Genomic DNA, 22,623 nt, shown 5'->3' with positions numbered 1-22,623 from the left:
CTGGGCAGCGGCGCCACCCGCGCCGGCGCCCTTATCTGCCCGGCGGCGGCGGCGGCGGAGGCCGAGGCGCCATGCGGGGCTCCGGGGCCCGGCGGCTCTGGCTCTTGGTGCTGGCGCTGGCCTGGCTGGGCCCGGCCCGGGGGGCCGGCGAGGGGCCGGGGGGCGAGGCGGAGGCCGGGGAGGAGGAGGCGGAGGCGGTGGTGGAGGACGCGCCTGCGGATGAGCTGGGCGAGGAGGATGGCGTCCTGGTGCTCCACGAGCACAACTTTGCGCGGGCGCTGCGGCAGCACCGGCTGCTGCTGGTGCAGTTCTGTGAGTGGCGCGGCGTGGGGCGGGGGGGCGTGGGGCGGGGGGGCGTGGGGCAGGGGCGCGCGCCCGGCAGGGCTTGGGTTCCGGCGTGGGGCACAGTGCGGGCAGCACAGGCAGGGGGCAGGCGCCTGCCAGGCGGACGCGGGGGAGAAGTGCGGTGGACGAGTGCAGGCACGGCCGTGGGGCAAGGCACGTGGCACGGGACGGGGATGCGGGACGGGGCAGGGGACGTGGGATACGGGACGGGGCTCGGGGCTAGAGCGCAACGCGTGGGCCGGGCACAGGCCGCTGGGCATGGAGCACGGGCTGGGGCGCAGGGCGTGAGACGCGGGACGAGGACGTGTGACGGGGTGCAGGGGCCAGGGCACGGCACGTGGGGCCGGGGCACGAGCCACAGAGCAAGGGCACGGGGCAGGGACGTGGAGCATGGGCCAGGACACAGGGCACGAGACTTGGGACAGGGACACGTGCCACGGCGCGGGCGCCAGGGCGTGCGCAGGAGCCCACCAGGGCTCCCATGGCCATCCCGTGCCCCCGGCCAGCCAAGGAGCCGCCCCACCACCACCACCTTGGGGACACCCCCGGCACCCCGGGTAACAGGGCCATCGCCAGCCCGGGCCGAGGGCCTGCAGCCGACCGCCTCCGTGCCCCGCAGACGCGCCGTGGTGCGGGCACTGCCAGGCCCTGGCCCCGCAGTTCGCCCGGGCCGCCGCCATCCTGAGGAACGAGTCCGGGGAGCTGCGGCTGGGCAAGGTGGATGCCCCGGCGCAGGCGGCCCTCAGCGCCGAGTTCAGCATCACCGCCTACCCCACCCTCAAGCTCTTCCGCGACGGCAACCGCACGCACCCCGTCGCCTACACCGGTAGGGGCCGCGGTGCCGCGCGGGCACGGCGTGGCCTGGGCAGTGCAGGGGGTGGCAGTAGTGACGGCAATGTGGACGCAGGTGGCAATATGGTGATGGTGGGGTGGCAAGGTGCTCGTGGCGGGGGGGGGGTGACGGTGAGCGGGTGACAGCACGGCGGTGATGAGCGGAGGGGGTGCCAATGGCGTGATGGTGATGGGGGCCGTGCCGTGACCATAGCCAGGTGGCAGTGCCGTGGTGGTGAGTGGGGTTCACTGTGCAGCTGCTGTCATTAGGCTTCAGAGTTAACAGCCCAGCTGGTGCTAGCTGCTGGCTAACCCCGGCGCCAGTGCATGGGGGTGACACCGCAGTGGGTGGGCGGTGAGCGGGGACGGCAGGTGGAGGCCGGGAGGGGGGTCGGTGCGTGTCCCGGTGACACCGGCGGCCCTGCTCCGCGCGCCCAGGCCGGCTGGACGCCGAGGGCATCGCGCGCTGGATGCAGCGGCGCGCCGGCCCCAGCGCCGTGCTGCTGCGGGACGCCGCCGCCGCCGCCGCCTTCGTCGCCTCCCAGGACGTGGCCGTGGTGGGCTTCTTCAAGGTGGGCAGGGCGGCGGGCGGCGGGGGGCCGGGGCGCCGGCGCCTCGGGGCGCTGACGGCGGGCGGCCGCGCAGGACCTGCGGGGCGAAGCCGCCCGGGCCTTTTACGAGCTCGCCGGCGACATGGTGGACGTGGCCTTCGGCGCCGCCGAGGCGGCCGAGCTCTTCGAGGCCTACGGGCTCGCCGCCGACACCGTCTGCCTGTTCAAGAAGGTGAGCGGGGCGGCGGCGGCGGCGGCGGGGGCGGTGGGGGCGACGGGGGCCGGCCGTGCCCAGCCCCTCCGCCTCGCCGGCGCAGTTCGACGAGGAGCGGGCCGACTTCCCGGTGGAGCCGGCGCGGGGCCTCGCCGCGGCCGAGCTGGCCCGCTTCGTCCGCGCGCACAGCCTGCGCCTGGTGACCGAGTTCAGCAGCGAGGTACGGCCCGGCGCGCCCCGCGGGGCCCCGCGAGCCCAGCCGGCCCCTCCCCGCTCCCTCACCGCGCTCCGCCTCTCCGCAGACCTCCGACTACATCTTCGGCGCCCAGATCCCCCACCACATGCTGCTCTTCCTCGACAAGACGCAGCCGGCGCAGCTGGAGCTGCAAGGCCCTTTCCAGGAGGCGGCGGCCGCCTTCCGGGGCGAGGTGAGCGGTGGCGGCGGCGGCGGCGCGTCGGGCTCCCGGCGGCCCCGCGCCGCCCGCTGCCCGCGTCCTGTCCCCCCTGCCCCGGCGCAGGTCCTCTTCGTGCTCGTCGACGTGAGCGGCTACGGCGCCGGCGTGCTGCCCTTCTTCGGCCTGACGCCCGCCGACGCCCCCACCCTGCGCTTGGTCAAGATGGGCACCAACAGGAAGTACCAGATGGAGGAGGACGCCTTCTCGGCCGCGGCCGTGCGCGCCTTCGTCCGCGCCGTGCTGGACGGCAAGGTGAAGGTGAGGACGGCGCCGCTCGGGCCCGGCCGCCCCGTGCCAGCTGTCTGGGAGTGCTGAGTGTGGCAGCTGGTGATAAGGGTGCTCCTCAAGACAAGCGCTGGGCTGTTAACTCTGAAGCGTAATGATAGCAGCTGCGCAGGGACCTCCAGCCACTTGCTCGCTGACATTTGTGTGGCCAGGTGTTATGGGAAAGAAGCCAGGAGACATCCCCTCCAAATACCAGAGATGTGGAGACCCACAGCAATGGGACTGTGGCAGAAGGGGACAGGGTGGCCTGACGGGCAGCATGGAAATGATCGCCACGGGAGTGTGTGGACGTGTCTGGTCCTGCCATCCTGTCTCTCCTTGCAGCCCCGTCTGTTGAGCGAGGAGCCCCCCGAGGACTGGGACACGAGGCCGGTTAAAGTCCTCGTGGGGAAGACCTTCGAGCAGGTGGCTTTCGATGAGACCAAGAACGTCTTCGTCAAGTTCTGTAAGGGCCGGCGTGGCAGCCCGGGGCCGGCCTGGCCCTCACGCCCCACGGCAGCTTCTTCCCTCCTCCCCAGCCTGGTTCTGTCCCCTTGGTGGTGGGCTGCTGCCTCTGACCCCGGCAGCCCCGGCGCCTGGGTGCTGCAGGGTGTGGGCACGTTGTGGGGGACGCCCCCCACCCCCCGGCCCCACGTCCCCCCCCTCCGGCATTGCCCATGATGTCCTGCAGATGCACCATGGTGCAGCCACTGCAAGGAGATGGCTGCGGCCTGGGAGGAGCTGGGTGAGCGCTACAAGGACCACGAGGACATTGTCATCGCCGAGATGGACGCCACGGCCAATGAGCTGGAGAACATCACCATCCGTGGCTACCCCACGCTGCACTACTTCCCCGCCGGGCCGGGCAGGAAGGTAGGACCAGGTGCCCCGGCGGGGGCTCCCTGCATCCCAGGGACAGGCGCAGACCCTGGCACCACTGCGCTGCTCCCTTCTCTCCTGTGGCTCCAGATGATTGAGTACAAGAGCAACCGTGATGTGGAGACCTTCTCCAAGTTCCTGGAGAATGGGGGGACTCTACCCTCGGAGCCGCCTGTGGTTAGTAGCATTCCCCTGCTGCAGCCCGGGTACCCACATGCACACCGGGGGGGGGGGAGGGGGGCAGCTCTCCACTGGGTAGGAACAAGGGTTCCTGGTGACCCCTGCAGGAAGGACCCCTGCTTCTCTGCCCCATGGGACAGGGATGGGGCACCCGTCCATCGGCATCTCACTGCTGCCTTCTCCAGGTGCCTGAGACCCCCAAGAACACCACGGACACAGAGGAGCCAAGTCCTTCAGGCACCAGAGACGAGTTGTGAGCCCTATCCTGCTTGGGCGCGTGCTATAAATGACCTGGAAATGATGATGCGAGCGCTGGTCTGTGTCTCCGGCTGTGTTGGTGGCCCTCACTCACTCAGTGTGAGGGACCTCAATTAACGGTGCTCGTCGAGCTGCCCATGTCTCAGGGACGTGGCATGGCCTACTTGGCTCGGGCACAGGGTACTCGGGGGTTTATGGCAGCGCTGGGTCCCTGCAGGCTGTGCTGGGGGATGAGTCCATCATGGGCTGCAGGGCGACGCCCTTGGGATCTGCTGAACCCAGCAGGTCTCCTGCCTGTGGCTGCGGGCGACGGGCCATGGGGTGGCTCTGCTCCGCACCATCGGCCTCCCTAGGCCTGTCCTAAGGTGCTGGGTGCCTTGGCCCACCATGGGGTCCAAGGGCTCAGCACGCTCCCAGCAGGACCCCAGGCATCCTGCCTTTGCCCGGTGCTGGCACTGCAAGGTCTCAGCCCGGGGACCCTCCAAGTGTGCCCCAGCCCGTAGCCCTGGGTGTTGGGGGGGGTGGGGGGGTCGGATCCTGTCGGGGTCCCTTTGCCTCCTACTGGGTGCTGGGCCCAGCGCAGCGCCATCCTGCTGCAATGCCCTCGCGGGAGCCCGGGCTGGTGGCTGAAGCTGGGGGCGGGGCTGCTGCGAGGAACGAGCTGGCGTTGCTCCGCCATGGCCTTCGGCAGGCGGCACCGGGCTCCGCGGGCACGTAGCCGCCCCGGGGCTGGCGCCAGAGCCGGGGAAGGAGGGAGGGCCGAGGGCACCACGGGGCTCCCGCTGCTGCTCCCGCGCCTCGCCGGCGCCCAGCCCGCAGCCTCCGCTCGCCCCTGGGCCTGCTGCCCCCAGACCCGCAGCTGCCGGCCAGGGCACCGCGGGGCTGCGAGCGGGCCGGTCAGCCCCGGGTCACCCCGCGAGGGAGCCCGGCCCATCCACCGGCCACCCAGGTGCTCACCCAGCTGCCGACGGCCTGGACAGCTCTGCGGGGAAGGAAGACCGCAGGAGCTGGTGGGAAGCAGGGGGCTTATTTATTTCTTTTTATCCAAGTGCCTTTGAAAAGGTCATCATCCAAGTTGGCGCAGGGGCCGCCACCGGGGCTGCTGTGCTTAGCTAACGCACGTATTTACAGGGGACTCTCCCCCCCCCCCCCCCCCCCCCGGCCCCGAGGAAAAAAAAAAAGGGGGGGGGGGGGCGCGGTGGAAATCCCAGGCATGTTAAGAGCCTTGCTGGACGCGACACGATCAGAACCTGGGGGGGGGGGGGGTGTAAAAGAAAAAAGTTCATGATGTTGAACACCCCCCCCCCCCCCCCCGACTGAAGCCCCATCTCAGCGCCAGCGTCCCACAGAGCAGCCAGGCCAACACGCTCGATGCCACCATCACCTGGGGACAGCCTAGCGCCCAGCCTGCTGCCCCAGGCAGGCAGCGCCGCGCGGGAGCCGGCCCTCGCTCGCAGCCTGCACCTGCGGCGCTCCCCGCAGCTGCCTCTGCGAGAAGGGAAGCCCGCGGCACGGAGAGCTGGCAGAGCTGCTTCTTCCCCTTCAGCCTTTGCCCAGTTGAAAGCAAGCTCAGGAGCAAACCCATCCTACCAGGTCCAGGAGGCAAGCCTGCCAGCGATGGGAGAGACCGCGTGTTCGAAGCGGCTCGGTAATCCTCGGAGGCAAGCTGGAAAAGCAGCAGCGGGCTCCTTCGGAGCGCGGGGGACAGCGGCTGGCGGGGACGGGCGCCGTGAGAGCGAGTTTGACGGAGGGCCGTACGCTTTGGGCGAGTTCGGCAGTACCCGTGTGTTTTACATTTACGTAAAGAGCACTGTGACGTTGGAAATATTTTCCTTTTATTACAATATATCAAAAATATGCAGCTTTAGTAAACAAGGTCATATTACACTTTCTAATGCACTGTACAATGCTACATTACACTTATATTCGGTATGGAGAGGGAGCCCGGGCCAGGGCTCCCACTGGCAGGTTCGTGGGGTGAAACGACTTCCACTGGCAACACGGAGCTTGCCCAGGTCCTCGCGAAGAGCAGGGCTGCTGCCCTCCGCCCCGGGACAGCCCGGCGCCCGGGGGTCGGCGCCGTTGGAGTAGCACCACCAGCATCCACCCCAGACCCGCTCCTCCGGTCCCAGAGTCTTTCACAGTCCTTTCTTTACAGCTTCGCAGCCTTGGGGCCTAATCGATCTTTTCCACCTTCCCGATGATTTTCTCTTCAAAGATGGGCAGAATGGTGTCATCCTCCCGCACCTCCTCGAAGACCACGCCGCAGTCGAACTCGTCACTCACTTTCTTAAAATAATACCTGTAAAACCAGAGAGATGGAGGTCAGGATTAACGCCGGTACGTTCAGGAGCACAAGCCCTAAACACAAGCAGGTTTGCCTGCACAAAAGCAGTGGCTAGAGGTGACCATGTTGGTGGAGCCCTGAAGTGCTCTGACACAGACCTTCCCAAGGCATCGTCAGCTTGAAAATGGTTACGTGGAGAGCTACACGTCATGCCTGGCTACTACGCAGACGATGGCTGCTTTGAGACTCTGGCAGGGCCCAGCCTCCCTTTCCTCACTGGAGGGAAGCTTGGGAGGAGCTGGAATGGCTCTGGAAGTTGGGTGGGCTCCCCTGCTAAGTCCTCTGCTGGCAACCCCAGCATCACTGAGCACAGACATACGCTGCTCATCACCAGCCCAGAACCCCACTGGGGACGTGCAGAGCAATTCAGTAGCTTCCATTTAAGGTCCAAACTGTGATGGAGAACATTTCAGCTATAACATCTGATCTCCCATGTTCCTGTGTACAATCCCTTCAACAATCAAACCTTAGCAGCACCCAAAACTAAAGATAGGCCTGGTTCCGTGACACAGGCAGGACTCCTGCTGTGACTGAGGCTCCTGCCCGTATTTAAAATTAGATCCCAGCACATCTCTGGATCAGTGAAGGATCACTCCTCAAGTGCAGGAAGCTCCCCGAGCAAGCAGGTGCCTTAGCCATGGTGCCTCATTCATGCTGGGCTCATGAGAGAGCCTTCCTAGAAGGACATCTGGACCTCCAGGAGCCCTGCTGACATACCTCCACCATGCTCGCTTGCCCGCTGTGGCTGCCACACCTCCACCATGGCTTGGCAGCAGTTCCTGCCAGAGGTCACCAAGGGTCCAGGCGGCACTGTGCTGCACGTAGGGAGCAACCCTTACCTGTAGTTCCCTTTCTTGGTCAGCAGCTCCTTGAACTGTCCCAGTGTCACCACGCGCCCTTTGACGAGGGTGCGGTAAGGGATCGGCTCTCCACAGAAGTAGTAAGCAACCACGATGTTCTCGCATGGCTGGGACGCGCCGCTGCCTGGTCTCTTCTGGGGCTTCAACCTGCCGTGCAAAAACACAAGTGACCTGCTCAATGCCAGCTTACAGCGCTCAGCCTGGGCTCAGAACCATCGCCAGTGCTGGGTGCTGCCCTGGCAAGGGCCACAGCTCAGGTTCCACCAGAAGTGACAGATGGTGGGGTCGGCCTGCCCCTTCCAGTGCCTGGCACTGGCAGTGAACTGGTTGGTGATGGAGAGGAAAAACACATCAAAAGAGCCAAGAGCCTCTTTGACAGTATGTCCAGACGCGCTGGCCAGGATGGGCAGGCTGGACAGCATGTAACTACACAGTGCCGGGGCTCTTTGGCTGGAGGTGCCGAACGCACATCCAGGGTCCTCAGGAAACACTGCTTACTGAGACCACCGCTCTCTGGGCACGTGTCTGCCCACTGAGGCTGGCAAGGAACAAATGCCATCTGCAAAGCCTGCCTGAAAGTTAGACCGCAGCTGCCAGGAGAGCACAGGTTCTACCTAAACCGTATCGCACTTAAGAAACCGGTTCCCCAGACAAGCTTTGAGAGGGGATGGCCTCTCCAGTAGGACCACAGGCTCAGGGCAGCAAACGCACATCACCAGCAGCATCACTCCCACGGGCAAACAGACTGTCTGGGGCCCCCTTGAGCCCAGGCTGCCCACATGGATCTTAGCCTGAGCAGCATTTCAGTAATTGCTTGCAGGGGAACGAGGTGGGTTTGGTCTGCAGCAGATGCCTTTGTATCCACTGAGATACAAAGCAGGAAAAGAAACTGCTTCTCATGTGAAACAAGGTAACTGCTTCGTGACAGCACCCACAGATTTGCTCCCCAGGACACAGCCCTAACTGAACCGGGAAAGACCATAGCGAAAGCACTGCTCAGACTGCTCTGGATTACTGCCATGGCGGCCAAAACAGCTCAGCACAGCTTTTTGCTGACCTACATTCGAAGGGCTGTGCAGACAGGACCGTTTCTGCTCTCCAGGGACTCCTGCTTCCTGTGTAACACAGGAGACCGCTCAAATTCGGAGCGGAGAGGAAGGTGTTCCTGTCTCCAAGCAGAGCAGCTGAATAGCGGGACAGGTCCTGGAGGCCTCACTGCCTGTCCCGTCCCGTCCACTCTGGGTGCCAAGGCCTGATTAGACTTCTTCTGGTTAACTCACTCCCTAGCTATTCCGTGTGTGGGATTTTGGAAGGCAGATGCTGTTCTCAACACCACAGCGAACAGATTCATAATCTCTCTTGTGTTTTCCTGATTCTCGGAAGCTCGGTCTAGTCTCTGCTTCTAGCTCTGTGGTGCCGTCATTAGGTTGAAAGTGTCAGCCCAGTCCTAACCCTATTTTCAGAAGTAGATAAAAGTAGCAATAATAAAAATAACGATACTTTGCACTTCTGTAGTGCCTTTCATCTAGGGTACTGTAAATGCTGCACAAACATTTGAGCAGCCTACACGAATTTGTAATCTGGCATGTACGGTCTTAGCCAGAGGCAGCCTTCTCTTTCAAAATCACATAAAGCAAATTTGGCAGCTTTAAAAATTATTAAAAACAGCATATGGGATAAAAATGATGATTTTGTATTATATGACTGGAAAATTGCTATAAAAACAGAGCTTGCAAGCACATGAGCTAATCGCAATTTTGGAACTGACTGTGACCCTAACCTTCAAACATTGGCTTGCAGGCAGAGCACCTTTTTAATGGCATGCCCACATAAACATCGGCAACCAAGACCAGAGAAAAACCTGTCACTGCTTCCTAAAGCTGCGAGAGGTCTGAAGCTCAACCGAACTACGTTTCTGGTGCCTGCTGTGCCTGGGAGAGCTCTGGAGAAGATGCAGCATCTCAAGATGTGAGGGTCCGCTCCTGGTGCCAGAAGAGCTTTCAGAACCTCTCTCATCCCCATATCAAAGCACAGGATGCCCTTTAGCTAGAAAAACATTAAGAAATTGAATCATCCTTGGAAAAAAAAGTCATGCATTTAACGGAAAAATGGGTCATAAATTGAGGCAAGTTCTGTGAACCCTATGTGCCAGAAACTAATTGAAGGGGTTTGGAAAACCTCAAAGTCCCTAAGCTTCTCTTAATTCTGCTAGAAACAAGTCATGATTAAGAGACAGCTGCTTATATGCCCAAGGGACCTAGCCAGAGGGTCCTGGGGATGCAACTATGCTCCTCACGCAGGGCACCAAAACACTCGCTCTGTTTTCCCACAGGGTTGTTGGGTGAGCAAGTTCTCATTTGCTTTAGGACATGGAGACAACTCGGTCTTTTCTGTGTCACAAATGCCCTGAGCCCCTCAAACCTGCAGCTGTTCCACTGTAGTTAGAAGCAAGAGGAGGACCACTGCCAACGGCTTGGAGCCTTCCTCCTCCTGCTGCGTAATTACATCAAGAAAGGTCGTTTTGGACATGCTAATACTAGCTCCTACATATCACCTTGCCCCAGGCTCAGGAAGGGCGATGGAGATTCTGCAGACTGCGGAAAGCACGCAAGGAGAAAGAACACCACAAGTTTACCCTACGTGCACTGGAGAGCACCTATCTTTTGCACACTCTTTTGTTTGAGGACCTGTCAAAACAGAGAGCACTGCAGATAGCAGAGGGAAAAGCCAAGGTCATGGAAGATAAGCAGGAATTTAAGCACTGGAATCATCGTACTCACTTCTTTCCAGACCGTAGATGCATTGCTAATGCCCCAAACCTGAAACTCTGCACAGTTTACAGAGCTAGCGTTAAAATCAACCCCCCTCCAAAAATCTCCAGAGGTCTCGTCCCACCGAAAGCCTTCTGTGATTCTACCCACAGTCAATTACAATTCCCAGAGGAAACACAAAGTGCAGTGGTGTAGACAGATCCATGCCAGAGAGAGCTGGCACCATGCAGCACTGGAATAAAGCTGGCCTGACCACATCAGCAGGCTGGTAACTTCTTGAGCATACATGAAGAACAATCTCGAGACTGGACACAGCTGCCTACCTACCCTTTTCTCCCGTCACACAGCAGAAGGCACAGGGCACCTTGGAAAAGAGGATGCTGCAGAATCGGGCATGATCCACTTTTTTGGCTCCCCAGTGGCAGTGGGAGGGCTCAGACTATCCAAAGCACACAATAATCAAGTACTCAACTGGGAGCAGCTCCCAAAGAGTGGGACTAGTGATGGAGCAAGATCTAAAGGGCTAAGGTCTTCTTTGGGAAGAAACATAGTCTCTCAGGAGCATCCCACATTGACAAAAAACACATGTATCCAGAACCACAGCAGCAGATTTCTAATGGGCTGATGCATCAGGAATCACTGAGAATATAATTTTTCAAGTATTCCTTTCAGGAGAGCAAGACAACATAACTGTCTCTGCTTTCATCATCTCCTGAGACCATTTCTTACCAAATGGGCTACCGTTAAGTGCGCTGCTTCATCAGGTTGTGCCTGAGATGTGCCTCAGAACTGCCCTCAGAGCATACTCATTGAAAGCTTCCACCTGCACCAGTCTCCTGGGTCCTCGCTAGGGCTGTTTGCAGAAACACAGACAAGTAACACTATATTCCCCATTCTGAGATCAGCTCCCTTTGCTACGTTTGTCATGAGCATGAAATGTTATCTGAGAACAAAACAGAGAGGTTTAATGCAGAACTGATTTGACTTACTGCATCTGCACTTCACTATCACTCATGATTATCTACCCACATAATACAGCAGCTGGTAGGTCATCGTGAAACTAAACCTGGCTGCACGGTGCTAGAGCATCAATATGACCCAGCTGTGATGCAGAGGTGAGGTGCTAGGCACAGGGGATGCTCACCCAAATCAGCCCTGGGGCTAAACAGCTTTGGAAGAGCCAAAATACACCCGAGGCAGGGGCTACCTCAGGAGGTAACCCAGTCTCCAGCTCTTGTCCTCTTTCAAGTTTGGCACAGCAAATTAATTCTAAACCAAGTTCATGCTAACACTTCTTTGCTGGAAAGTTTACATAAGTCTTTTGTTCCTTGCAAAAATCGTTTTGAAGAGCTGGTACTACTCCATCCAGCTGGGAAACAGAGGCGAACTGTGCTACCAGGCTACAGGGGCTGCCTCAAAAACTGGCTGTGCATCCAAAAAATTGATAGCCGCTGGGACAGGGGTCTCCACAAATGCAGTGGGCACACATGAGCCACAGGTCATTGCATATACGACACTTAATCTTGCAGTATTTCCTAGCATGCAATTAGGTAGAGATCTTGAAGCTCAGTGCCCTGACAAAGGCTGTGGAAAAGGGAGAGAAAGGCTTGTTCTGCAATGGAAGTGTGGCTTCTGGAAGAGTATTTATCACACGCAATACAGACATTGCAAACGCCTCCTTCATTTTTAGAGGGGCAGTGCTGAGGCAGGAGAGGGGCTGCTGAGACCCCGTCTAAAGCAGCAAGTGGTTAACCAGGCGGGAGGACGCTGCTGGAGAGGGCTCTGCAGCCAAGGGAGAGCCAGCTCGCGGGCAAGGTAACATGCTGGTGAGGTCAGCTGGATCCCGACGGGCTCCCCGCGCCGTCAGGAAAGTCGCCAGCCCTTGCGAGGAGGCAGCGTGAGCGCGAGAACAGAGCAGCCCGGTGCTGGGCGCGCAGCTGTTCTCCCGCTGGGCTGCAGGGCGCTTACCGCAACGCCACACGGGCTCTGCCTTTACAATACTTCCCAAATTGTTATTAGTAGCATTAATTATATATGCACATAGTCCCAGCCAGTGTTTCCAAAGTGTGTGTCTGCATCTAGACGTTTCTGGGAGGGTACCTGAATTTGACTATAAACGACTTCACTAATTATTCCTATCCAATTACACCAACTGACAGATAGATCAAATGGCTTGGGAGAGCCCTCTAACTACCTGGCTTTCAATCAATGCTCTGACATACGTACGCAGGAGTCTGCTATATGGTCAATACGAGCAAAAATAATTGGAGCTCAGCAATTGAAAGCGCTTCGTTTTAAAATTGCACACGTGTTTCTAAGTGGCAAACTCCAAAATTTCAAGTTTTCAGAAACACAGCTAAAAAGTGCTGGCGTGGCTACACGTAATTCCCATCATGAAAGATACTCAATGCCGACAAAGAGCTTTTAGCGGTTAACATTAATTTTCCTGCACTTCCAAAATGCTTTTCATCTGAGTGCTGCATGTGCCTTGCAAGCACTGAATAATCTCCCCATCCTTCCTGAAAGACAATACAGGAGCAGGAGAATTAGCTCTGCAACAGCCATTAAGCTGAGTCACAAAACGATTAAGTGACTTGGATAGGGACATGTAGCGAGTCGATTTTGCAACGGCAGGACGAGACTGCAGCGTTTCTACCCAGGGGCCACAAGCAGCCTTTGCCAGCAGACTGCAGGAAACGGAGATATGGAACAAAATATGTATTCTTATTCTGCACTTAATTTTGCTGCACCCTTGTGAGCTCTGCCACTGCACCAACCAAGTCAGCTGTAAGTGAAGGACAAGGAAGCTCCAGCAGGCTGGAGACTGGCTAGTACCGCAGGAGAGAGTCACCCCATCAGGCTCTGCTTGCCCAGCTCCTTTGGAAGCTCTCAACAGCCCTTGCTCCATGCTTTAAGCACAACAGAAAGGAACATTTCCAGCTCCTCTGTCCAACAACCACCAAGTGGGTTTTGGCATTCGCATGATCATGAGAGGCCATGTCAAGAGGGCCTGGGGAAGATGCCTCAGACCTCTCTGCACATGCCTACATCCAGTTGGCCCTGGAAGCTGGAAACCAGGGCAGAGCATGGTGGACATCTCCCCTAGCCCCCCACCTTCAGAGTGGTCTCCCCACTGCCTCCCATGAGCAATCAGATCGTACCGCTGTACCTTTGTTTAAGGGGTAGCTTTCCAGCCCTCTTTTCCTCCTCCTCCAACCTCCTGCGAGCTTCTTCCAGCTGAGTGAGAGGGTTTGGGGCTGGATTGGGTGGCATGGTAGGATCCTGGATGAAGGGATGAGAAGGCTGGACGACATTCCGGAGCTGGGCACTGACCCATGGATGCACAGCAACAGGTCGCTCAATGGAGAGGGGTCGGCCCATATCATGAGACAGCTGCTTCTTAGCACCTGAAGAGCTACATAAAAACACAAACATTTTACATGAACCACCAAGCCTCTTCACACCCACACAGTCACTCCTAGATGGTCCTAGTTCTCCTGCAGCTGGACATGGGGTTACTCAGTCACCCTTGGGAAGCTTCCTGCAGCATGGCTGTGCTGCAATTGCCAAGGGAGAGAGGAGACCACCACCTGACCAGCTGTACCTCTAGAGAAGATTTCAAGGCAGCAAGCCATTGGCTATTCTAGCATTTTGCTGAGATATCAGGATGATCGATGCAAACCTGACACAAAGACTGTACACTTGTTTAAGGACTCTCATGCAATGCATGATGTATAGAAATAAAACCAACAAAAGGCAATTCAAATATCTGCAAAATTCACCCAGCAGGATCCCCCAGCAGACACGCCAGAGTGGGATGCCACCATTCCCAAGCTGTGAGCGCCTCGACGAGCTACAGCTCAGCATCTCGGGGGGAAATGCATGCTACACAGATGTGCTCATCCTTCTCCAGCTCCAGCAGCAGGAGATGCCGTGTGATTTCACAGGTGCCTGGCACTGCTCGTGACTTTGGCACCTGACCCCAGATGCCTGCAGTGCAGCCTTTCCTGGGCACTACCGTGAAGCAGGAGAGAAAACCAACAGCACTTTGACCACTCAGCCACTATTGCAGCTGCATTACTTGGAATGAGAATCCAGATCCTTCTTGTCACCGACACTCTGGCAAACACTGCTTTTTGCCAGAGAGCTGACCAGACTGCGATTAAGGCTCCATGCCCACAGGAGATCTGCTTCACTACAGAGAGATTCCTGAGATAGCCATGTCTTTGGCTTCACTCTAGGCAGGCAAGTCCATCCCAGAGGATGCTCCCAATAAGCCAAAACTTGGGGCAAACTGGTCCTCCTTGTCTGAGTCGTGCTAAACTGCTCAGGTGGGACCAATGGCTCCAGTGTGGCAGGCCCTACGTTTCCAGCAACGCTTTGTAGGAGTAACAGGCATTTACCTAAGGCAAATGCTTAAAGCAAAGTTACTGCCTACTGTGCGCCACGTTATTCACCTGCTAACCACAGCAGCAATTTGTGAGATTTTCCTGGGGCTTCAACCTCCCTCCCACAGCCACAATTCAGCCTTCAGAAAAAAATGATCATTGCCCTTACAGCCCCTGAGCAATCCTCAAGTCCCCAGAAGACCTCAACCCTTGTGCCTAGTGGAATCTTGTCTTCCCAAGATCTCCAGGAACAATGCAGACCTGTATAGTCTAGAAACACATGCCTTACACAGAGGATGCAATGAAACAGCGTGAAGACTCCTCACTCTGCCAGCCCTTACCCATGGTTTGTTTTCTTATGCCTGCTGATCTCTTTCTCTCCTTCTATGATCCACTGAAGGATCTTCTGGTTTCTCTCCACGTCTTCAGGAGATCCTGGCATCTCATAGTTGGCACCATCACTTTTCCCTGAATCGGTCTTCTTAACATTTCTTTTTGAGAGCAGACTTGCTTTCCCACTGCAAGAACAAAGCTTGAGACATTAGCACTTTGCCTAAGCCAAACCACCACAGACTGTGGTAGAGTACGGACACGTCTATCTCTAGACGTACTCAGCTCTGCTGGGATCTGGTGCTATCTGCAACACAGACGCGGCCCTGGCTGCCTTCTACAGCCTTCCTGGCCTGAGGCACCCTGGCTCTACCATAGCTCAAACCAAACATGTCACAGCTCAGCCTAAGAGCAAGACTGTCCAGACCTAGGAACATCAGCCTGTCTCTGTCCAGTCACCTGCAGAGAAAGAGAGCTTCTCCAATGGCCAAATGAGCCATGGCAACATGGTGAAACGCCCAACAGATCTCCTGCCACATGAAGAATTGTGTTAAACCCTCAACAATTTGCCCTGATGTGGTAACATGCTCAGAGCATAAGGTCCATCCTGGTACTGCAGTCCATTGTCTGCCACTCCACATGGGAGCTCACCTGAGTCCCTTCTGTCTCCCTCTCCAGATCAGATCATCAGTTTCCTAGTATACTAAACTGCTGCTCTGCCATTTGCTTCTTGCTGTGATTTGAACTGATGCTTCAAGGCATGGTAAAAGATCACAGATTAGCAGAGGGGGACTGCCTTCCACAGGCTCTCAGCTGGCCCACTGGGAAATGCAACTACCCCAGACAACAGGTAGACGGAAATGAGGTAGTCGTTGACAGTCTCTGGCTATGTTTACAGCTGCAGCAACAGATCTTAGAATGACCCATCTCTCATTGCCGAGACATATACCCGTCTGCCCAGTGGCACAGCCAGGCAGCCGCGTGCCTGCGAGGCCATGCAGTAGCCCACGCTGACCTGCCACTGCTACGGCCAGCAAAGCCATCTGAGCCCAACATCCCCATCACCCACCCGCTCTGCTCTGGAGGCCCCCTCTACTTAACTTCTGTGTGCCAACTAACACACATAAGAAAAATAACCTTAACACCACAAAGGCAGTAACAGACCCCTGATCAGCTTTGCTGGGCAGAAACAAGACTGTAGGTCTGAACCACAGGTTCTTTGAAAGCAACACCCCAGCGCAGCAGGGTGGGCCAAATTGAATGGCAAGAATTACTATGAAAATACCTGAGAACAAATGAGAAAACATTGCTATGTCCATGTTTGCCCTTGTCCTGAATACCATGTGCAGTTCCGGCCAACAAACTCCATACAGCTACAGTGGGACTAAGAACAGAGACCACAAGCGCAGAGATGTGGGATGACTTCTGATTAGATAAGAACTATTCAGTTTGGGAAACAGCCTGACCAAGGAGATGCTACAGACCTAAAAAATCAGGGCAAACAATTATTCTCAGCTTCTCACAAGCAGGAACTAGTAGCTATCAAATGAAATTCTCCAGCGGCAGGTTCAGCGCAAACAGAAGATGATTTCTTCTACAGCATTTCATCAACCCACAGGCATAACCGTGGGGTGCTGCAGAGGCCAGCAGTCTAGCTGGGTTCAAAAAGGAATGAGGCAAGTCACTGCAAGAGAACACTGCCTGCTGAACAAACCTGTCCAGATGCAAACTCTGGCTGAGGAAGTTCTTAACCTGGGGACTGCCAGGAACTGGGAGCTTGTGCCAGAGGAAGGACAGCTCTGAATATGCCCTCTTATATTCTTCTTAAGTTTGTGTTGTAATCGCTGCTGGAGAAAAGTCCCAGGCCCAAGTGGGCTTTGGGATGACCCAGCATGGCCATGCTAATGCTCTGCTGGGGAACCCAAGCTTCCCTGTCCCTTTTCATAAGGCCATGATTATATATCTTGATGCCTTCCCTGTACAAATGCAGCAGCTGCAAATGCTTCCCCCCTTCTGCCTGCCTGAAAAGCGTTTTGCTTCGATGGCCTCTGCCCTCTGCCTCCCTCCTCCCAACCCAGAAAGTTGGCCCTGCACATTGCAGGCTCCCCTGCCTTCACAAAACACACACCCACTGCAAAGCCTGGCCCCAAAATAACGTGCCTTCAGGAGCTGGCTGAGCTCAAACATGAGCACATCTCTCCACTGCAGCTGCTCCACGTGTTCATCATCACCATTCATTACTCAAGGTGGCCCCGAGCCTCCGCAGCTGCAGAGAGTGCTGAGGGCGCAGCCCTGCCACTGAGAATGTCCCCTTGGGACAGTATGCCACAGTAGCACCACAGTGTCTGTCACTTTATTAGGAAGAAAAAGGAACCATTCCAGCAAATCGATTAGGCCTGGCAAGAGGAGCGCTTTTTTGTCTTCTCATGAACACCTTACAACTCTGGTTTCTGTTATGCAGACTCGGAGATGCAATCCTGTATGTATTGACTGCTGTTGCACAGGGCAGTGAAACAGCATCTACAATATCTAAGAATTCTGCTGCTCTAAGGAGCAGAAGAGCTACTTGACAACCAAAGCCATTAAAAATCCTGGTTAGAGGATGCCTTTTTAGCACCAGATCACAGAGATGGAAAGGAGTTTACAAGGGTTACTGGGGGCATACCCGTTTCTGAAGGGGAAGGGTGGTGGAAGGCCCTTGAAACATGTCCTAGCATAGACTTCCAGGGGAAAAAGTGGTTCAGCAAACCCGTTTCATTTATATGCTACAGCCCGTTTATGAATGCGCTTCCTACAGAAGTAATGGCTCCGTGCTGCCTTGACTCACCTGTAGCCTAAAGAGTCCATTGGGACAGGGGCCATACCCAAGTTTTCAGAGTAGTTTCGTGACTTTGTTGCATAGTTATGTGAATCTACATTCCACGCAAAGCTGTTCTGCACTCTCTGAGTGGCTTCGGCCTCAATCTGCTCTTTTGGTTTCATCATGCTGTGGTGATGGATGTGGTGGTAGACATGTTTATGGTGGTATAAGTTAGCAGCATCCAGTTTCATTCCTGATTTTGTTGCGTGCTTGCCATGCCCTGGAGGAATCGTTCCTAGTGTCCCTGACAGCTTCCCTAAGTGGCCGCTTTCTGGGGACCGTGGCTTAGGAGAGTGGCGGCCAGGTCCTGGGGACTGACAGCCTGGTGTTTTCATCACACGCTGCACATGTTCATCGAGGATGCTTTCTGGGTTTTCCTCATGCGCATCTCTCATCTGCATCCCAGCGCAGCCCATCTCAGAGTAACGAGGAGCAAAGTGATGAAAAGTTTGGGCGGAAGGCATCTTGTGGCTAATGACTGAGGGACCAGAAGAGATATCTGCATCCTCACCTTCTTCTTCCTGGAAGAAAACGGGAAAACAATCATTGAATGACAGCAGCATTCTGGAAGGGGTCTCTGGAGGACTCTAGTCCCATCTCCCACTCGCAGTAGGACCATCACCAACTCTAGAACAGGTCAACTCTGGCTTTGTCCAGCCAGGTCTTGAAACTTTCAAGGATAGAGACTCACCTCCATCTCTAGTGACCTGTCCTACGCTGCACCTCTCTCCTGGGAAAAGTTTATTTCCTAATGTCAACTTTGAATCTGCCCAGTTCTAGCTTGTGGCCATTGCCTTCCTGCTACCAAGGAGAACTGTGCTCCAACATCTCTGCACTTGCCTGCCTAGTTGTTGTAAGCCAGGGTTTCAGTGCATTACCAGCAGAGTGAGGCAACCACTGACATGCGCCCACGCATCACCAACAAGATTTACAGATGCAGCTTTCTGATAAATGTAATAACTTTATTTGATTTATGACGGCGGAGAGCCTTGCTAAAAAAGCCACCAAGTCCCTTGAAGGCAGTTCTGCAACAACCAGCAAAGGAAACACAACTTACCACGCTATCCGTGCAACTTCCTACAAGCCTTCGGTGAGGCATCACATCAAAGCTCATCAGATAAAGCACAAAGTTACAGGCTGTGCAGCAAATCAGCTCTCGAGTCAGGAGAGACCAGGGGATTTTCTCATGTGAACGACTGTTGCACAAAGCAAGGCAAACAACGGGCTTGTCAGAGGAATATGCAACTGAAGGTCGACAGCAGCCTGAATGGCTTTGAAAATCAAACACTGATTTCTCCCAGGCATGCTAAGGCTACAGTGGAACACTTCATGCAGATAAAGAAACGGACTGTAGCTAACTGCTTGTCCTTGTAGTTCACAACGGTCTAGGACACGCTGTTGTTAACAACTCTTAAGTCCTTGCCAGGAAGAATAAAACTCCTCCATGCTGACAGCCACAGTTTTGATGCTGACAAACTGCTCTGCTCTCCAATATAAACTCAGATACTTTCTTTACTGGAAGTCAGTATTCCTATTTTTTTAATTACACAAGTAGGATTCCAGCAAGTCCTTTAATCCTGTTCTCTTTTTCCTCCTTTAGCACTGTAAAGAAATCGTTTGCAGGATGGGGCAGCTCTGCTCTGCCAGATAAATGGATCTGCTAGAAAACACTGGCTCCCATCAGCTTTGCCTGTCATATACCATCACCCATCGCTTCCTAATCATCTTTCAAGTCTCAGCTGCCAACAAGGCTGGCAAGAAGGAGCAAGAAAACAAGTAACAGATTTCCACCCAGTGGCACACCTGGGGGTTTCACACCGAAGCAGGGTGGGGGGATAACGCCAACCTTTGAAAGTGGGAAAGGCAGAGGTGCTGCAAGCACCCGTGGCCCGCAGTTCTGCCCTGGGGGCATGCTGCTGCAAAGCCCCCAGAGCAAAACGGCGAGGGCAGAGATGGGGAGGATGGGCTTGGAGAGGAGACAGCAGCCCATGGGAGCACCGCCAGCTGCCAGGAGCTGTGGGACCGAGCTACTCATCTGTCCCTAGGCATGTTGGTACAGTGGTGCCACGGCTCAGGGGCTCCCGAGAGCCAAAGCTCCTGGCCCGGCGCGCTGCCCACCTTGGCTTGGCCCTCATTTTTCTTCCTGCTGCTCCTCTCCTGCCTCACTGAGGTCCTTTCCCACTGCATCCTCCAACTCCATCGCTCTCTGCTCCCTGGTACACACCCAACAGTCATGATCCCTTGGACCCTACAGCTATCATCGCCGGCCTGACAACTGTCTGGGAACGCAGTTCTGGGGAACAGCTTATGGGGACACATACTGAACTCCAGCAGATGAGGTGAGGTGCTGAGTGTGGCAGAGAACTGCAAATTCTCCTGCCCAGGTGTAACATGAACCTATCTCAAAGGGCCAAGAGCTGTTCAGAACGAGCTCACCCTGTGGCCCATTTTAGCAGGAGCCAGAGCCAGTGTGATCCAGTAGGACGGTGATCTCAGTGAGTGATCAAAGTGACACCGCATCGCTGGGCGAGTGGTGGGACTTGTGCTGCGACATGACGGCCCTTTCTGGAACAAATCTCTCTAACAAATTGCTCGTAAGACTTTCAGAGATCTTTTTCCTCTAGAGCCACAACACCGCAGCCTATCAAATGCTATTCCTAAGCAGGCAGTTCAGGTAGAAGAAAAGATGAACGTCATACAGACTAAATCTGCGGTGCTGGGGTGATATGGATATTTATGAGCCGTTTACTGTAACCCGATGATGCACTCAACACCTTGGAGGTACTGAGGGCTGATACCTACATACTGAAGAACTCTTAGGTTTAAATATCAAGTAGCACCTGCAAGGCTAGATCTGAATCCTCACAAATATCCCCAAAGACCAATGTATCCTGCCTGCTCAGAGAGCAGAGCTGCGACAGCGCTGCGGTGCCACAGTTCGCCAGAGCTAGTGTGCACAGGGCAAACCTGGCACAGTTTGGTCAAATGGCTGCTTGAGGTGCCTACCCGAAGCTGTCCTGTCACCACCAGCAGGGCAACACCTACGGGTTCAAGTCTTCTGCAGATACCAATTCTGCTGAATCTTTCCTTTCTGGCAGCGAAAAAGTGAGGTAGCGTGCAAGCTGGGTCAGCGCGAGCTGGGATTACAACACAGGCCCCCGGTTAGAGCAGATTCACGGCTCGGCTCCGTCACACGGGCTGGCGCCCCGCAAAGCGCGCGGACACTGCGGCACGGAGAGGACAACGGCGCTGCAACACGGCACCTCGTCCCAGGAGGCTCCGCTTCCGCCCGAGGCTGTTAACGGGGTACGACGGAGACATCACCCCGTGCCTAGGGCATCCAGCGTAAGGAGGCGCTTGGAGTTTAACTCCACGCTGAAGCAGGACAGGCCCTTTTCCTCCCTTCGAGCCGCCTTGCCCGAGTCGCCTGATCTGCGTCTACGCCTGGCAGCACCGCAGCGGCCTCCCCCACGACCCCAACCTGGCCAGACCGACCCGAGCGAGCTCTGCGCCCGGCTCCTCCGCCTGCGCCGCCGTCTCGCCCTTGGGCAGCCCTGCGGGGTGCTACAGCGCGCCGGGCTGGGCGAGGAGCCTTCGCGCGCCGGCCCGCGCTCAGGACCTTGGGGCAGGCGTCTGCAAACCGGCCGGCAAAGCGCATCTCCCGCACGGAAACGTTCTCGTCGCCACGGGTGCCTTTTTTTTGCCAAAACGGGCGCCTAAACCAGCACCCCGGGCCCCAACGGCCGCAGAGACGCGCAAGGCCCGCTGCCGCGCGCCCGCAAGCGGCTCTTCCCTCGCGCTCGGCCCAGAGGGCGCCGCAGCCGCTAGATGGTGCCTCGCCGACATGGCATCGTCCGAATCGGCTCCCGTCAAGTCGCGGAGGCGGCGAGCGGCGCGCGCCCGAACTTCGCTGGCTGCCTGGCGAGCTATTTTTACCCTCCGGCAAGGCCTTCCCTGTGAACGGGGAGGCTGGGACGCGCTACGGGCGAGCAGAACCTCGCCTCGAGGCCTCCTCTGCCTCCGCCGAGGCCACCCGGCAGGTCGTTACCTCTTGCCCGGCCGAAATAGCTCGCTTAAACACGAGCGCGTTCTTAATCGTCACGGGAACAAACTCCCCCGCTAGTTAGGCCACGTTTTACACGCACGTGGGGAGACTCCCAGCTTGGCTTTGCTCTCCCCGATGATATTCCCGGCTCGTTTTAAAATCACAAAGTTCCCAGCGAGACAGAAGCAGCCGCATGACACGGTAGCGCAGCTGCCGCGCACAGACGCGAGGCTGAAGCGGCTGAAAGCGCCGCGAGGGAACACGCGTGTCCCCCGCCTCTCCCACGGAGCGCAGAAGAACGACCGAGTGCAGAGTTCGGGCCTTCTCAAAAAGACAGTCTTTTCAGTAAAAACCCATTTGGCTGTAAAGAAATCGTCTCTTGTCTTGACTGCCCGACGCAGCCTTGAAAGGGAACCCACAGGCAGCTCAGCAGGAGGGAGAAAAAGCATTTTTTTCCCCCCCTAGCCTGTGCAAAACCTTTCCAGCCTCTCTGCTAAGCAGATAACTGCTTGGTGTGACCAACACCTTACGGTTTTGCCTGTGCCACTGCTCAGTCAGCCAAGCGAAAGCGGTAAGAGGTTATCCTGCAGCGCCGGTGGTCAGAGGAAACAACCTGCGATGCCTCAGCATCCAAGCTCTCCCCTTGCTCATACCTGCGGCTCCTGCACCTTAAGTGCTGACCTGAAAAAAAACCACGCTACAATTGCTTACTCGGGGTTTTTCTGAACGGCTAATGCCAGCCAGTCAACGAAATATACTCTGGAGACAGCAAAGAGGTTTAATATATAGCATTAGCAGGAGTCCTGGGCTTAAAAATAGATTAAGTCACACAAAAATGTGTTTAAACAGACTTAAATTTATTCTCTGGCATGTAGGTATTTGCTGATTTTATAGTATTGCTACTGGCAGCTTTTGCAAGGAGGCAGAGAGCTGGGATAACGTTGTCTGGTACAGGTAGGGCAGCAATGCAGGAGGAGGAAGAAGAGGAAGAGGAGGAGGAGGAGGAATGCTCCAGGGACATATCAGCAGGGAAAGCTGCTGGTCT

General features: G+C 56.4%; 2 protein-coding genes across 5 annotated transcripts in view; one reads left to right on the top strand and one right to left on the bottom strand.

Moving 5' to 3' along the window:
* The first annotated feature begins 8 nt into the window (after positions 1-8).
* On the top strand, positions 9-4,020 carry PDIA2 (protein disulfide isomerase family A member 2). 2 transcript variants are annotated; one of them, XM_062588142.1, is made up of 11 exons: positions 10-312; positions 965-1,171; positions 1,615-1,748; positions 1,822-1,959; positions 2,045-2,161; positions 2,244-2,369; positions 2,460-2,654; positions 3,006-3,126; positions 3,352-3,533; positions 3,630-3,716; positions 3,905-4,020. In XM_062588142.1, exons 1-11 carry the CDS (start codon positions 72-74, stop codon positions 3,974-3,976), a joined length of 1,620 nt encoding a protein of 539 aa, XP_062444126.1. In that variant the 5' UTR covers positions 10-71; the 3' UTR covers positions 3,977-4,020. The 2 variants fall into 2 exon arrangements, with proteins under 2 accessions (XP_062444127.1, XP_062444126.1); XM_062588143.1 differs by lacking the exon at positions 2,045-2,161 and having other exon boundaries at positions 9-312.
* A 1,770-nt stretch (positions 4,021-5,790) lies between these two features.
* The window catches only part of AXIN1 (axin 1), an 83,675-nt gene continuing 66,842 nt past the window's right edge, over positions 5,791-22,623 (bottom strand). For all 3 annotated transcript variants that reach the window (XM_062588201.1, XM_062588204.1, XM_062588202.1), the window contains exons 6-10: positions 17,501-18,054; positions 14,685-14,861; positions 13,125-13,370; positions 7,164-7,331; positions 5,791-6,279 (exon numbers count right to left, since the gene is read on the bottom strand). In XM_062588201.1, coding sequence (XP_062444185.1) covers positions 6,153-6,279; positions 7,164-7,331; positions 13,125-13,370; positions 14,685-14,861; positions 17,501-18,054 — 1,272 coding nt within the window. In that variant the 3' untranslated portion in view covers positions 5,791-6,152. The remainder of the gene's footprint in view (positions 6,280-7,163; positions 7,332-13,124; positions 13,371-14,684; positions 14,862-17,500; positions 18,055-22,623) is intronic.

This window comes from Rhea pennata, chromosome 15, assembly GCF_028389875.1.
Source record: "Rhea pennata isolate bPtePen1 chromosome 15, bPtePen1.pri, whole genome shotgun sequence".
Taxonomy (NCBI): Eukaryota; Metazoa; Chordata; class Aves; order Rheiformes; family Rheidae; genus Rhea; species Rhea pennata.
Note: the sequence above shows the minus strand (reverse complement) of the source record. Positions and strands in the feature narration are given on the sequence as shown.

Bases quoted from the DNA above. Each gene is read 5' to 3' on its own strand.
- PDIA2 (XM_062588142.1), top strand. From the start codon at position 72: ATGCGGGGCTCCGGGGCCCGGCGGCTCTGGCTCTTGGTGCTGGCGCTG. The intron at 1,960-2,044 runs GTGAGCGGGGCG...TCGCCGGCGCAG, and splicing joins CCGTCTGCCTGTTCAAGAAG to TTCGACGAGGAGCGGGCCGA. The intron at 3,127-3,351 runs GTAAGGGCCGGC...GATGTCCTGCAG, and splicing joins GAACGTCTTCGTCAAGTTCT to ATGCACCATGGTGCAGCCAC.